At 46.3% G+C, this 13,423-nt stretch overlaps 1 protein-coding gene across 1 annotated transcript; it reads right to left on the reverse strand.

Annotated features, from left to right (window-relative positions):
- Positions 1-5,863: 5,863 nt before the first annotated feature.
- On the reverse strand, positions 5,864-11,598 carry ZG16 (zymogen granule protein 16). The gene is made up of 4 exons (XM_053363646.1): positions 11,073-11,598; positions 8,625-8,680; positions 8,356-8,488; positions 5,864-6,477 (listed from the first exon to the last, which is right to left on the reverse strand). The coding sequence occupies exons 2-4, from the start codon at positions 8,677-8,679 to the stop codon at positions 6,156-6,158; spliced, it is 510 nt and encodes a 169-aa protein (XP_053219621.1). The 5' UTR covers position 8,680; positions 11,073-11,598; the 3' UTR covers positions 5,864-6,155.
- Between the last annotated feature and the right edge of the window lie 1,825 nt (positions 11,599-13,423).

Raw genomic sequence — 13,423 nt, forward strand, 5'->3', positions numbered from 1 at the left:
GGTTTCCAGGGGAACTCCAAGTGCACCACAGAGTAAGTTGTGCCCCTCTGTACCCAGCTTCCAGCATCAGCCCAACACACTCTCTTACAGCCCTCCACCCAGCCTATTGTTCTTCCTCCTTTGATAACAAGGTACTCAGCCAGGTGGGGTAGGAAAAGACCCACTCCTTTGTCTCTAGGGCAACCTATTTGAATTTGTAAATCGCAGTACATTCGTACCTTGGAAGTCGAACAGAATCCCTTCTGGAAGTCCGTTCGACTTCCAAAGCGTGGCTTTTGATTGGCTGCAAGAAACTCCTACAGCCAAGCGGAAGCTGTGCCAGATGTTCGAAAATCATTTGAAAACCAGAACACTCACTTCTGGGTTTTGATCGTTTGGGAGCCAATTTCTTTGGGACATCTTTCCAAAGGGAAATCTTGAAATTATGTGAGAGCTTTTTATGGTGGTGCTCAACATGGGTGTTAAGTTGTGGGTGAACATATCAGACGACACAGCGATTCTACAAACAGCACTTATTTATTCACAGGCCAGAACAGAACTGACTGAAGGGTTCAGCCAGACTGCTTATATAGCGCTCCACTACAATGCAACAGTAACCATTTTCTGTAACTATCCAATCACTGAATGTCACTTTCAATCCCTTATTTGCATATGTGGACCTGAGTGAAAACTATCTACAGTATCCCCCTGCTGGCCCAGGGTGAGAACTTCAGTACATAACAATGGGCCTTTCCCCTTTCATGCTTTTAGTTACTTTTTTAAAATAAAAAAAATCAAGATCTCTGTGGCATCATCCCACAATGCGCCTGTCTTTTGGGTTTGTAGTTCATCCTTGCCTGGACAGGGTGTGTGTAGATCTGTGGTGAGCTGGTGTGGAAGAGTGGTCCTTGCGGCTGGAGGTTTGCCTCGATCGCTGTTGTAACATGTTATATATTTCAGCTCAGTTCAATAAGTTTACTGTGCTAGCCGAAGGCCATGACAAAACCAACACAGTCAACAAAAATATAGAACAAACCCTCTGTTTAAACTAACAGAACCATGCAATGCAAGTGAGACTTTAAATGGGGAGCCCCAATGACTATATACAGTGTATTTCAAATTATACCTTCGAATCTCCCTTACAATTTACTATTATTTTGTCCAATTCTTTCTTGCCACCAGCATGAAATAGGCCACTTTATGAGTCACTGAGGCGTTCGAGTCACTCAGCAGCTACAGAACCCTCTCCGCCAAGGAAAGATTGCTTTCTCTAACAAACTGGGGATTTAGAAGGTGTCTCCTAGGTTCTGTGTATAATGGGCAATGTAACACATAATGAAGAATGTCTTCTATTTGCGGTTGCCTGCATATACAGAGTCTATCTGTGTATGGAATCTTGTTATAAGGCCCATCCAGCACAGCTGAGGGCATTGCTTGGAAACACACCTCAATAAAGGAAATTCCTAAGGGAACAAGCAAGAAATAGCTCTAAAATGCTCTGTTTTTAAGAGTGGAAACCACAGAGAACTTTTGGAAGATTTACGGTAACCACTTGTCCCTTCTGGATTCTGTCCAGTAGAGTCCATCTTCAAAATCTCAATAATAATCTGAATAATAATACAGGCAACGTTGAATGCTTGATTTCCACCAATAACTGTTCCCCAGTTCCATATAGCACATGGCAGGAAATCGCTCGAAGGGTAAGGAAGTAATCTTTCCAGGTAGTTGAATCGAGAGCAGTCTACTCTTTTCTTGACCGTTGTCTATCCGGCTTCTGTACGTAGAAGTGCTGCTGATGTTTCATTGGATAAGGACAATAATCTCCTAAGAAATGTGTTTTGAACCATTTCTAACCCTCACCTCAAATTTCAGCTCCACACAATATTTGTGGGATCACTTTACTACCATTTTACTGCCCTTGGATTTCACTACCTCAATATGCCACTTCGAAGACAAGGATTCACTAAAAAGGACTCCAAGATATCTGAAGCAGGGTTGCCATGTTTCAAAAGTTGTTGAGCTTTTTAAAACTAGTTTTGAGCTATTTCTTATTAAATTAGTCAAAATCTACACTACCGACATGGCCTGTCATACATCTGGATTTTCCCGGACATTTCAGCAATTTCCGCCCAGACAGGGTTTACCCGCTATGTCTGGAAAATTCTAGACATATGGCAACCCTATCTGAAGGAGCAAGAATACTCTAATTCATGTTGACCCAAACTCTATTTATATCTAGGGCTGTGTTTTCCAAAGACCATCAGCTTAGTCTTGGAATAGTTTATGGAGAGACTTTCTTGTTTATAATATGAACTAAAAACCACCAATAGATTTTTAAGTCCCAAGTGGGAGACTGAAAGGAGGACTATGTCATCTGCATACATTTAATTGCCAGAGAACATGGACTAGGTGAAGAACTGCATCATTAATAAAAAGGTAAAGGTAAAGGTACCCCTGCCCGTACAGGCCAGTCTTGACAGACTCTAGGGTTGTGCACTCATCTCACTCTATAGGCCGGGAGCCAGTGCTGTCCGCAGACACTTCCGGGTCACGTGGCCAGCGTGACGAAGCTACTCTGGTGAGCCAGAGTCGCACACGGAAACGCCATTTACCTTCCCGCTTGTAAGCGGTCCCTATTTATCTACTTGCACCCGGGGGTGCTTTCAAACTGCTAGGTTGGCAGGCGCTGGGACCAAGCAACGGGAGCGCACCCCGCCACGGGGATTCGAACCGCCGACCATGCGATCGGCAAGTCCTAGGCACTGAGGTTTTACCCACAGCGCCACCTGCGTCCCTGGGTGCATCATTAATATAAAGATTAAAAAGCACAGGGGCCAAAATACAGCTCTGTTTCACTCCTTCGGTTGATTTAAAGGCCTCAGGCAAACCACCATTAAGACCAACTCTGACCCTCATTTCTGTGCCACAGAACAGTCTCAAATGAGCAGGGTCTATGGTCAATGTTAGCACTGAGAAGTTTCTCCCCCCATCTGCTGTGATTAACAGACTCAAAAGCAGCAGAGAGATCAATAAAGGCTGCAAAACAATTGTTTTTACTGTTTTTGGTGTATTTTCTAATGATGTGATTCAATATAAAACACTGGTTGTTGTTACTGAATCCCTCTCTGAAGCCCGCTTGTCCTTCACACAATATATAATTTGTGTGGAGCCTGTCTAATAACTTATTAAATAGATATTGAGCATAAAGCTTGGAAAGGAATATCTAAATAAAAGGCCAACAAGGCGTTAGGTTTTGAGGAACGGCTCTGTGTGCTATTTTATAGAAAAAGAGGTGCTGGAACCCATTCTCTCAGAATGGCAATGGCACCAACCTGAGAGGTGCCAGAATTGAGTTCTGGCTGAAAAAAAAGCCCTGGTTCTAGTGATAATGGACAAGCTTGGCTGAAGGCACACCCCAAAATGGTGTGTGGATGTGTGAAGGTTAATAAAGACAGAAGTTGTCTCCTCTTATTTCTTCCCGCCAAACATCCACACCTAGAGACTACAGTATTACGGATGGGCATTTGCAGAAGAGGGAGAGTGTTCCCTCTTTGAAAGGATGCACTCTGAGACGTGAGCAGTGCTGGGACCGGCCCTACCATTAGACATTGGGGGTACATGGAGTCAGTGGCAAGAAGGTGTTGGAGGATGGAACTGGGGGTGCAGCTTGCCCGGCCTTGCCCTACCTAAGCTAGCTTGTTGCCCTCAGGGGCAGTGGAGGGTGTTGCTTTACAAAGGCCACATTCCCAAGATAAGTGTAAAACTTGCACTGTCATGGTTTGCCCCCAAAGAATTATGGGAACTGTAGTTTGTTAAGGGTGCTGAGAGTGGCTAGGAGACCTCTACTGCCCACCCAGAGCTACAGTTCCCAGTGAATGTGGGAATGCGGCCAAAGCAAGATTCAGTTGCCCTGCTAGTCAGCCTCAGGGATGGGAATCGCTCATTATGCCTCAGGCTGCAAAACGTCTTAAGCCAGCCCTGATGTAGCAGAAACTGGTGCAAATAAGCATCTGCACTTGCTGTTTCCCACCCCTGGACTTGAGCCTTTGTCTAAAATCATTTCCCTTTTTCTGTTGGGGTTGAGAGAGCAATGCACACTCCTGGCAGTAGGGCTCATGGGCATTTAGTATCTATGCCCTACCTTTTCTCTAGGGCAGCAGAAATGGCTCCCTCCTTTTTGGCTCCCCAACAACCTTGTGAGGTAGGCTAGGTTGAGAGGAAGTGGCTGACTTTAACAGCTGAGTAGAGACGCGAACCTGGATCTCACTAGACCTCATCTGATACTCTGATCCCTGTGGCTCTTTGAACTCCAAGACAAGTAGAAGTCCAAGAAGTAAAACCTGGAGGGATCTCGTTCTCTCTCTCTCTCTCTCGGCAGCATTCAGAGACAGTGAGAAATTTACTAGCTGAATTTCTGTTTGCCATAAATTTGTTAAATGCCCAAGAGCCCTGCCAGGAAGCAGCAGTTAGGACTTCAACTCTCCCTCTTTAATGCCTTCTTTTGCAAAGGTTTTCTCAGTCTGCCCACCTTACCCTAATGTGCAAATAATTTCTTGAGCTATTATGATATACACCTATAAAAGTGGGGTGGGAGAAGCATTGCTTTGGGTCCAGCAAATTATGTGGGAGCTATGTAGGCATGGGTTAGGTAATTTCCTTGTATGGGAGATTACAGAGAGGGCCATGTAAGAATAGAAGCCAAAGTATTACCATTTTAAAACTTGGGCTTGTTTACAGCTGAATCCAGGTGCAATTCTAAACGGGCAAGGCGACCTTGAATCCTGCACTTCCAGTCAACAGTCAGATCTTCAAGGTCTCGTTTTCGCCGGCAGCTGAATGAGACGATAAGGAGTTCTGAGGCTGCAGGATCACTTCAGACTAAACATGGGAAGTCACATTTTGTTCATGCTCTTCTGAATTTAATATAAACAAAGCCTCCCTTTAACAAGAAAACAGGCTTGAGAAAGAGAGGGCTGTTTCTCACTCATGCAAGATAGTTTGTTCTTTAAATAAATAAAAAAAAACAAGGGTTTTGGGTAGTTCTCATGGAACATTCAAAAATTTCCTTCTCGGCTGCAGTGGTACAATACACTCTACAACCTCAGGATTTCACCAACACATTATCCTACCTGTATGTAAGCAGCCCAGGCTGCAGATGACATTTGGGGCCTGTACAAATTTGCTCTTTCCTGACAATTCTCCCTTCTCCCTGCCATCACATATACACTTCCCTATATTTTTACCAGATATATCATCATCATCATCACCACCATTTATACAGCATCAGAGTGTTCCAAGCACCTCTCAGTAATCCATACAACAAAGTCAACCAGTAAATGATTCTGCTCATATAGGGTTGTTATAAGAATTGCCAGGGTTATGTGTGTGTGTGATGTGCTTTGAATATTCTGGTGCTAGATCAGTATTAATGATGGTTATTCTAATAATAATAATAAACACCATCATTTTAGGGAAGTGAATATCAGTAATAATTGTTATGATGGCACCCATCTGTCTTGAGAGACAATGGAGTGTGCCTCCGGAGGATGTTAGCAGCACTAAAGTGACTCCCCTCTAGGGTGCAATACTGGGCAGTGTGTATGGAGGTCCTGGGCTGCCCAGACAACAAGACACCCCCCCTTGGTCTTGCTGATGTGGTCCAAAGGAAAGCAGAGCAATACATTTGGCACCAGCTTGGCTGCAGGAGTTGCCAGAAGGAGGCATACAAGATGTCACCCAACTATCTTAGGGACTCCACTCTGGATTTGTGTAGATTTTGCTCTAAAACAGAACCTCAGACCTCTGTCTAAGTCACAGTGACGATGTCACACTGCTGTGATGATGTCACGTTCAAGACCGACAACAAATAAAGAGATCCACAATCCCTTTTTGCAAATTTGCTTTTTTATTGCTCGATGCTGATCGACAGCAGTGCTGCGCTAGCTGTTTGACAGGAGAGGAAGCTCTGAAAACACGGGGCAGGGCTGAGGTAGGCGTTGGTTCAACAGAGTTAACAAAAGAGGTGACAGAAAATGTGCTGGAAAATTATTTGCCTCACGAATAATCAGTCGGTAAGGGGAAAGGAAATCCCCGAGATTTGGGTGGAAAGACATGGGCCCTGAGCTGTCCCTGCTCCCTGCCCCATTGATCAGCTGGTCTCTCCCTGCTGTGCTCCTTCACTTTCCACAGGAGGGGCAGTCACTGGGGTAGTAGTCCCAGTGGAAACCGATGGCGTCAATGACTGAACCAGAGCTGCCACTGAAGTAACGCAGGACGGTGTTTGGGAAGAGAGGAGCTGCGTTGAAGCTGGTGCCTGTGTCCTTCCCAAAAGGGAAGTAGCGCCCCTTGTCGGTGACGAACACAAGTTTGCGGACGTAGCTTTTGTATTTCCCGGAGACTTGGATGATGGACTCGCCGGGGTGCAGGAAGATTTCCTCCAGGTCGCCAGAAGAACCCCCCACGTAGTTGCTCCACTCCTTGCCGTAACGGACCTGGAGACTGGAATAAGGTAAAAGACAGACTTCTTAGGCCATCTTCTTTCTTCCCTGATAGGCCAACAGCCCAGTGCAGAGTTAGCCACGCTTAGGCCCCTTAAAACAGAAGGTCTCAATGGTGCCTAAGTCTGCTCTTGATTCCTGTACACCCCTTTCCATCCCAAAGGATCTAGAAGTTCTCTACAGCCTTTCCATGTTATCATTTCGTTTGGCACAACAAATTCACATTTGTTACTCATTTGCCTTGCGCAATTCACATAATCGCGCTGCCGATTGCAAAGACACCCCCTATCCCCCCCCCCAATATTCCTAATTTGCTGCTGAGAAATGTGGCCCTTGACTCAGGAAACACTTGGTCATGTTGTGCGGATGCCTGATGATCGTCTTCCAAAGCGACTACTCTATTCCGAACTTAAAAATGGAAAGTGTAATGCTGATGGTCAACAAAAGAGGTTTAAAGACTGTCTCAAGGCAAATCTTTAAAAATGTAGTATAAACACCGACAACTGGGAAACACTGGCCTGCGAGCGCTCCAGGTGGAGAACAGCCTTTACCAAAGGTGTAATGGGCTTTGAAGACACTCGAACTCAGGACGCAAGGGAGAAACGTGCTAAGAGGAAGGCATGCTTGGCAAATCCACACTGTGATCAACTCCTGTCCAGAAACATATGTCCCCACTGTGGAAGGACATGTGGATCCAGAATTGGCCTCCACAGTCACTTACGGACTCATTGTTAAAACTGTGTTTATGGAAGACAATCTTACTCAGCTACGAGTCATCGCCAAAGAAGAAGAAAGAAGAAAAAGAAAGATAAGTTGTAATAACTTCTCCAACTCCTCTCCAACTATCAAGCTCTCCAAAGCAGAACATGTTCTCTGGCTAGTTTTATGCAACGAGGCATCAAGCATGTGACAGAAATAGAAGAATTTAGGTTGAAAGCTCTTTGGGGCAGGGTCCTGCATTTGATAACACTGTAGAAAACAAACGAGGGATAGAAAGTTTGAGTAGCCAATTTCAGACAAGAGCGACCCCAGTATTAGAATCTGGTTCAGAGCTCTGCACTGGACTCTTGGACCTCAAGTGTTCAATATAAGGAAAGTGGGTTCTCCAATTTCATTTTGCCATGGAGCCTTTGACTGCTCTGAAATGGTTTTGCTGCTGGCATCAAATTGGCAAACAAGCATGTTCAGACATGAGGCTTAAAGTCACTTTCACAATTGAGGGTTAAGGTATGCACACATTAAAATGGCTAGAAACACAGCAAGACTGTTTCACTCTACACACAAACATATCTTCAGTGCTCTCTGTCCTACGAAATGAACAGAGGGCACTTCCAGACTGCTGCTGTTTTGCAGGCGACATTCAGCGGCATGCTGGAAAACTAAAGTTGATTTTGTTTTATTTTTCAATTTCTTATTAGGCTTCTATCCTGCCCTTCCTCTCAAAAGATGCCACAGAACCATAGCATTGTAGAGTTGGAAGGGACCCCGAGGGTCATCTAGTCCAACCCCCCCACAACGCCCAGGAGCGCAACAAACCCGCTCCCCCTCCCCCCAAAAATCCTGGACTGCTTGCAGTAAGGTAAAGGGATGGGGAAATGTACTGGAAAGTATATGATAAGAATTGCTTGATTGTCTAATCTCCCTGCAAGCAATCAGAATGAATGCTCATCTAACCTCCCTGCAAATTTTATTGAGGTCTTGGATGCACAGGATGTGTGGAAGTGAAAGGACTTTCCGAAGACTGCCCTAAATTTCCTTGCAAAGAAAGGGGTTACCTTATTTTAAGGTCAATCCGTCCACCAATCGCTTTTTCTCCAAACCCTACAAGCGGCCAAGCCACAGCCTGTTCCCAGATCCCCAGCAGCCTCCAAACACTTACCCCACGATGTACCACCGGTTCGTCCGGATCCTAATGGCAGTTATGGGCCCATCCAGCTGGTTCCCAGAATGGGAGAAGCGTTTCCCGCCACCTCCGCCGTACTCGCCAGAATAGGAAGAAGAACGTGGCTGAGCTGGAATAAGAGCCAAAGCAACACAGAGCAGATGAGCAGATGGCACAGCAGCCTAGTCCTGCACTTGGCCAGCACCACGGCCTGGGGGACAGTGACACCTCCCTCCCCGCCCCGTCCGGCACCCATTGGGATTTACCTGTGTTGATGGTGATGCCGCAACAGAGCAATGCAAGGAGCGTGAACCAAAACATCCTAGAAAAGAGAGGTTTTTTAAAAAACCAACGCGTTGATTTCAGTACTTTTACATGTTTATTCTATCCTCCCTGCCCTCCCACATCCGTTTCAAAGTGTCATACACATCCTGGTCTCGTTCCTCTAATTTTATCCTTCACAACAGCCCTGTGAGGTAGGAGAGGGTGGGAGTAGGTGAATTGGCCCAGGTCACCCACTGCATTTGAATGCTGAGAAGGGATTTGAAGACAGGTGTAGGGATGATCACAGAGTGGGGTCCGGAGGGAGCACACTCCCCACCTGCAGGCAGCCTCAGCCTGCCTGCACACGTGACCTTGGGGTGCGGAGCACACCCCCCCCCCCCAGACAAAGCCACGGCTGTCTGAACATCGTTGCCTCTGTCTAACCTTTTGCGGTCTCAGTAGTCTATGGTGTCCTGTCTGTAACCTTTGTCTCTGAGACCTTTCATCTCCTTCGTCATACACTGTGCAAAATAACTTTGTACCACCCCAGTATCTCGGGACCGGAAGATGTGTAAAGGTCACAACCCAAAATGTATCTGCTTGGTTTGCATATTTGTCTCAATAAAAGGAGGCTCCACAGGGCTGGCCGGCAGCTCGCTTTCAGCTCACCTGTGTGCAGCTCACCTGCATTATCAACTCCTGCCTCATGTCCCTCACTTCAATAGGCCTCTCCAATCAAAGCCTACCCACTCACTTTGGATACAGGAAGCTGCCTTAGTCCATTGGTCCATTTAGCTCAGGTTTCTCAAAGAAGGGCTTGGGTCTCCAGCTGCTTTTGGACTACAGTTCCCATCATCCCTGTCCTGCTAGCTAGGGATGATGGGAGTTGTAGTCCAAAAACAGCTAGAGACCTAAGTTTGGGGAATCTCTGATCTAGCTCATTACTGTCTATGCTGTCTGAATTGGCAGCAGCTTTCCAGTGTTTCAGGCAGAAGCCATTCCTTCCCCTACTTGGAGATGCCAGGAATCGAACCTGCGACCTTCTCTGTGCAAAGCAGATGCTCTGAGTTGTGACCCTTCCCTCAGTTATGAAATAGCAGGTGTTCCAAAGAGGTCTGAGACACACCTGCCAGAGCACTGCTTCATTACACTATCAAACCTGATGCCCAAGCCAGCTTTACATCTATTTCTTTTTTAAAAGGAGTTCCTGTAATTGGATTGGGACAGCCGACTCCACGAAGGCCCTGTGCTACATGGACTTTGACGTGATTTGTGCAAAGTTGAACTTCCATTGGAAATCAAACCAAAGCATAATTTGAACCAAATTCAGCAAGCATAGCCCTGTAAAAACATAAAGAGCATGTGCAGAGTGACTTGCATTCGCCCTTGAATAACCGCAACCAGCTTGCAATGAGTGGTAACGGCTTCTGATTAAGAACCATGTTAACATTGCTCAGTCCAGGCTGTGCTTATGTTGACGTGGTTATGCCAGTGATCTGCTCTCTGCTCTCTTTATTAATACCTCTTAATTTGCAGCTTTTAAACCATTTTCCTGGAGCGTGGCCTCTGGAAAGTTGTCCTGGCTCAAATCCCATGCTGGCAACCTTAGTTCTGTGAACTAGTGGAGAGTCAGATGTTGGGAGACTCCAGCTCCCATTCTCTCTCACCACTGGTCATGCTTCAGTGATGGCCAAACTTGGCCCGCCAGCTGTTTTGGGACTACAACTCACATCATCCCTAGCTAGCAGGACAGGGATGATGGGAACTGTAGTCCCAAAACAGCTGGAGAGACATCACTGTGCTAGATGGAGTTCTTAAGAGTTTGGAGTCAAGCAACATCTGGAGAGCCACATACCAAACTGCTAGCCAGCCAGCTTAATCACAGAATCATAAGAGTTGGAATCATCTTTTTATGTTCTTTTGTTCTTTGTATACTGTGTTAGTTTTATGATGTTAGCCTCCCTGAGCCCGGCTCCGGCTGGGGAGGGCAGGGTACAAATAAAATCATCATCATCATCATCATCATCTAGTCCAACCCCCTGCATGCAAAAATATGAAGCTGTCCCTTACAGGGATTGAACCTGCAACCTTGGTATTATCAGCACCATGCTCTAACCAACTGAGCTATCCAGCAGGTCTTGAAAAAACCCAGGAGGTCCAAACCCCTTAAAGCAAACAGTCAACCCCAGGCAGTCTTGAAGAGAGACCCCCAAGTCCCTATAGAAAGACCTTGTTCTTATAGAAGACCTCTTCAGAACCTCCTGGAAAACAGGGTCCACTAGAAGCACCCCCTCCCCTTAAAAAAAACCACACACAAAAGATCTGTTGTGAGGCTAAAATGAGGAGGAGAGGCATGTTTTATGCCAGCTTCAGCTGCTGCAAGGAAAAGTGGGATACAAATGCAATAAATAATTATTTGCGGAAAGGGTTGTGCTCAGACCCCGACTTACCTTGCAGCCTGCGCAGTCCTTGGGTGGGCTGGGTGCTCTGTGCCTGAGTTCTGCAGAATTGGCCAAAGGGATGCTTCATGTTTTATACTGTCCGTGAAGTACGATATGGCGCCACCTTATCTTGGGAACCTGCCTGCTGGGCAAACACCATCCATCTATTATAAAACACTTCAATTGGCATTTTCCTGGGAGGGACCCAAACAAACGGGCCCACCCTTTAATGGCCCACGGCAGCCACCTGCTGTGCGGGGGCCTAGTGTGGGATATGGGGAATCCTGGAGTCCCAAAGGTGAAAGGGAAACAGCATTGTCCAACCCTGATGTATCCTGGCTGCCTTTGGAAAATGGAGGTAACTTTGATCTCCCACCAAATCTTCAAATTGCTGCAGCTGTGTGGCCAGTGAAGATCTTCAGCACTTAAACGAAGAATATTTAAATGGCACAATCATTGGTTTTTATTTGAAATATCTGGTGCTTGAAAAACCGAAAAAAGGTGCTGATAGAACTCATGTGTTCAGTTCCTTCTTTTACACATGCCTTAATCTAGAGGAGAAATGGCACAGGCAGGTAAAAAGATGTACACGTTGTCTTGACATCTTTGAAGATTTTATTTTGGTTCCTATTAATAAAGCAGCACCTTGGTTCTTGGCTGCCATCTGTTTCCCAGTCTTAAGAGAACCCAATATATGAAACCAATCCATACTATCAGGAGGTTAGATCTTCCTCTTCATAAGTATCAAGAAATTACCGTATTTTTTGCTCTATAAGACTCACTTTTCCCCTCCTAAAAAATAAGGGGAAATGTGTGTGCGTCTTATGGAGCGAATGCAGGCTGCGCAGCTATCCTAGAAGCCAGAACAGCAAGAGGGATTGCTGCTTTCACTGCGCAGCGATCCCTCTTGCTGTTCTGGCTTTTGAGATTCAGAATATTTTTTTCTTGTTTTCCTCCTCTGAAAACTAGGTGCGTCTTGTGGTCTGGTGCGTCTTATAGAGCGAAAAATATGGTATGTGCAAAAAGCCTTGCATTCTGTTCATGGTTTCATTGAGAGGCTGTTCCCAATCAAATGTGGGAAGTCAAAAATGCACTAAAAGAAGTTTCTCCAACGATGTTATGGAAGGTTCAAACCTGAAAGTGCCACAATAGAACGACTTCAGTGATTGTGGAATTTCCACCTGATTTCAAAGTCTGGATGCTCCATTGGTAATCTCCTGAGAGTGATCTAGTCTGGCTCAGCCAGGGATTTAGCCTAGACTTGGAGCTGAACCCCATGGGGGGAGTGATTTGTCTGGGCGAGACTCTCAGGTTGCACCCTGACAGGAACAACTCTCTCATTCTCCCTCTCCGACATTTTGGCTCTCCGGGAATAGACCTGTAAAACAGCAAATGCAGAGTCACCACTATTTCCAAATCCCTTCTAACCGCAGAGCACAGCAAGGAAAGACCTGCTATGGGGAGAGAAAGGTCTGCTTTGTCTCAGCTTCTGCCTGTGAATCTGGGCACCCCATAGGGGGAGGTGACAGCTGGGATGCTGCAAGGCCTGACCCTGCCTCTTCCTCCATGTAGTTCCCTTCAGGGAGAAGCACATCATTCTCTGAGGATGACTCCTCTGCTAGGGACATGGCATCAGCAAAGATGGGGATGGGGACAACCCGAGAACCAGTTGGCTCCACCTGCCATTGGCCCTGGGCCCTACCTTTCACTGGCTCTGGGTCCGCCTGCTGTTGGGTGGTGTAGCCTGGTGTAGTGGTTAGAATGAGAGACCGGGACCCGAGTTCAAATCCCTGCTCAGGCACGAAACTCGCCGAATGAACTTGGGCCAGTCACTACCTCTCACACTATTGTTGTGAGGAAGATTAAAGAGATGTCTGTTGAAAGACAGGATCGTTGTGAGCCTAGAAGGGGAGGGTGGAGAGCTCCTGGGAGGAAGCCTGAGGTAAATTGCTAAAAAGCACGTGGGATTTATTTTTATTTTTTAAAGAAAATTAGCAGAGAGAAGGTTGGGCGAGAGCCTCAGCATGCTTGCTCTCTCTACTTGAAGGGAATGTTTTTTCTATAGTCAAAAGATTGGCATCCGTGCCATTTCAGAACACCCCCTTCTGCCCACCCTACTACTGACCAAAGGAGAAAATGAAAACCCAAAAAGATTTGTGCTCTGTTTTCTTTCTCCTCCTGTTCACATCCTTTCTCAGCCTCAAAGCTCTTAACAGGGCTGCTCCTCGGCCTCTGGGTTTAAGATGGGCCTAGTGGCTTCATCGCAAAGCAGCAAAATGATGGAGAAGGAAGGAAGAGGCAGCTGCGTGCCTGACAGCAATGAGGAACGAGGGACATGCTCCGTTCTGGGGCCTTGCCCT

This window comes from Podarcis raffonei, chromosome 13, assembly GCF_027172205.1.
Source record: "Podarcis raffonei isolate rPodRaf1 chromosome 13, rPodRaf1.pri, whole genome shotgun sequence".
Taxonomy (NCBI): domain Eukaryota; kingdom Metazoa; phylum Chordata; class Lepidosauria; order Squamata; family Lacertidae; genus Podarcis; species Podarcis raffonei.

What these genes read in the sequence shown, in the direction of transcription:
- ZG16 (XM_053363646.1), bottom strand. Translation starts at nt 8,679, where the DNA reads ATGTTTTGGTTCACGCTCCTTGCATTGCTCTGTTGCGGCATCACCATC. An exon ending in CGGCATCACCATCAACACAG is followed by an intron (nt 8,489 to 8,624) that starts GTAAATCCCAAT and finishes CTCTTATTCCAG; the next exon opens with CTCAGCCACGTTCTTCTTCC. An exon ending in AACCGGTGGTACATCGTGGG is followed by an intron (nt 6,478 to 8,355) that starts GTAAGTGTTTGG and finishes ACCTTATTCCAG; the next exon opens with TCTCCAGGTCCGTTACGGCA.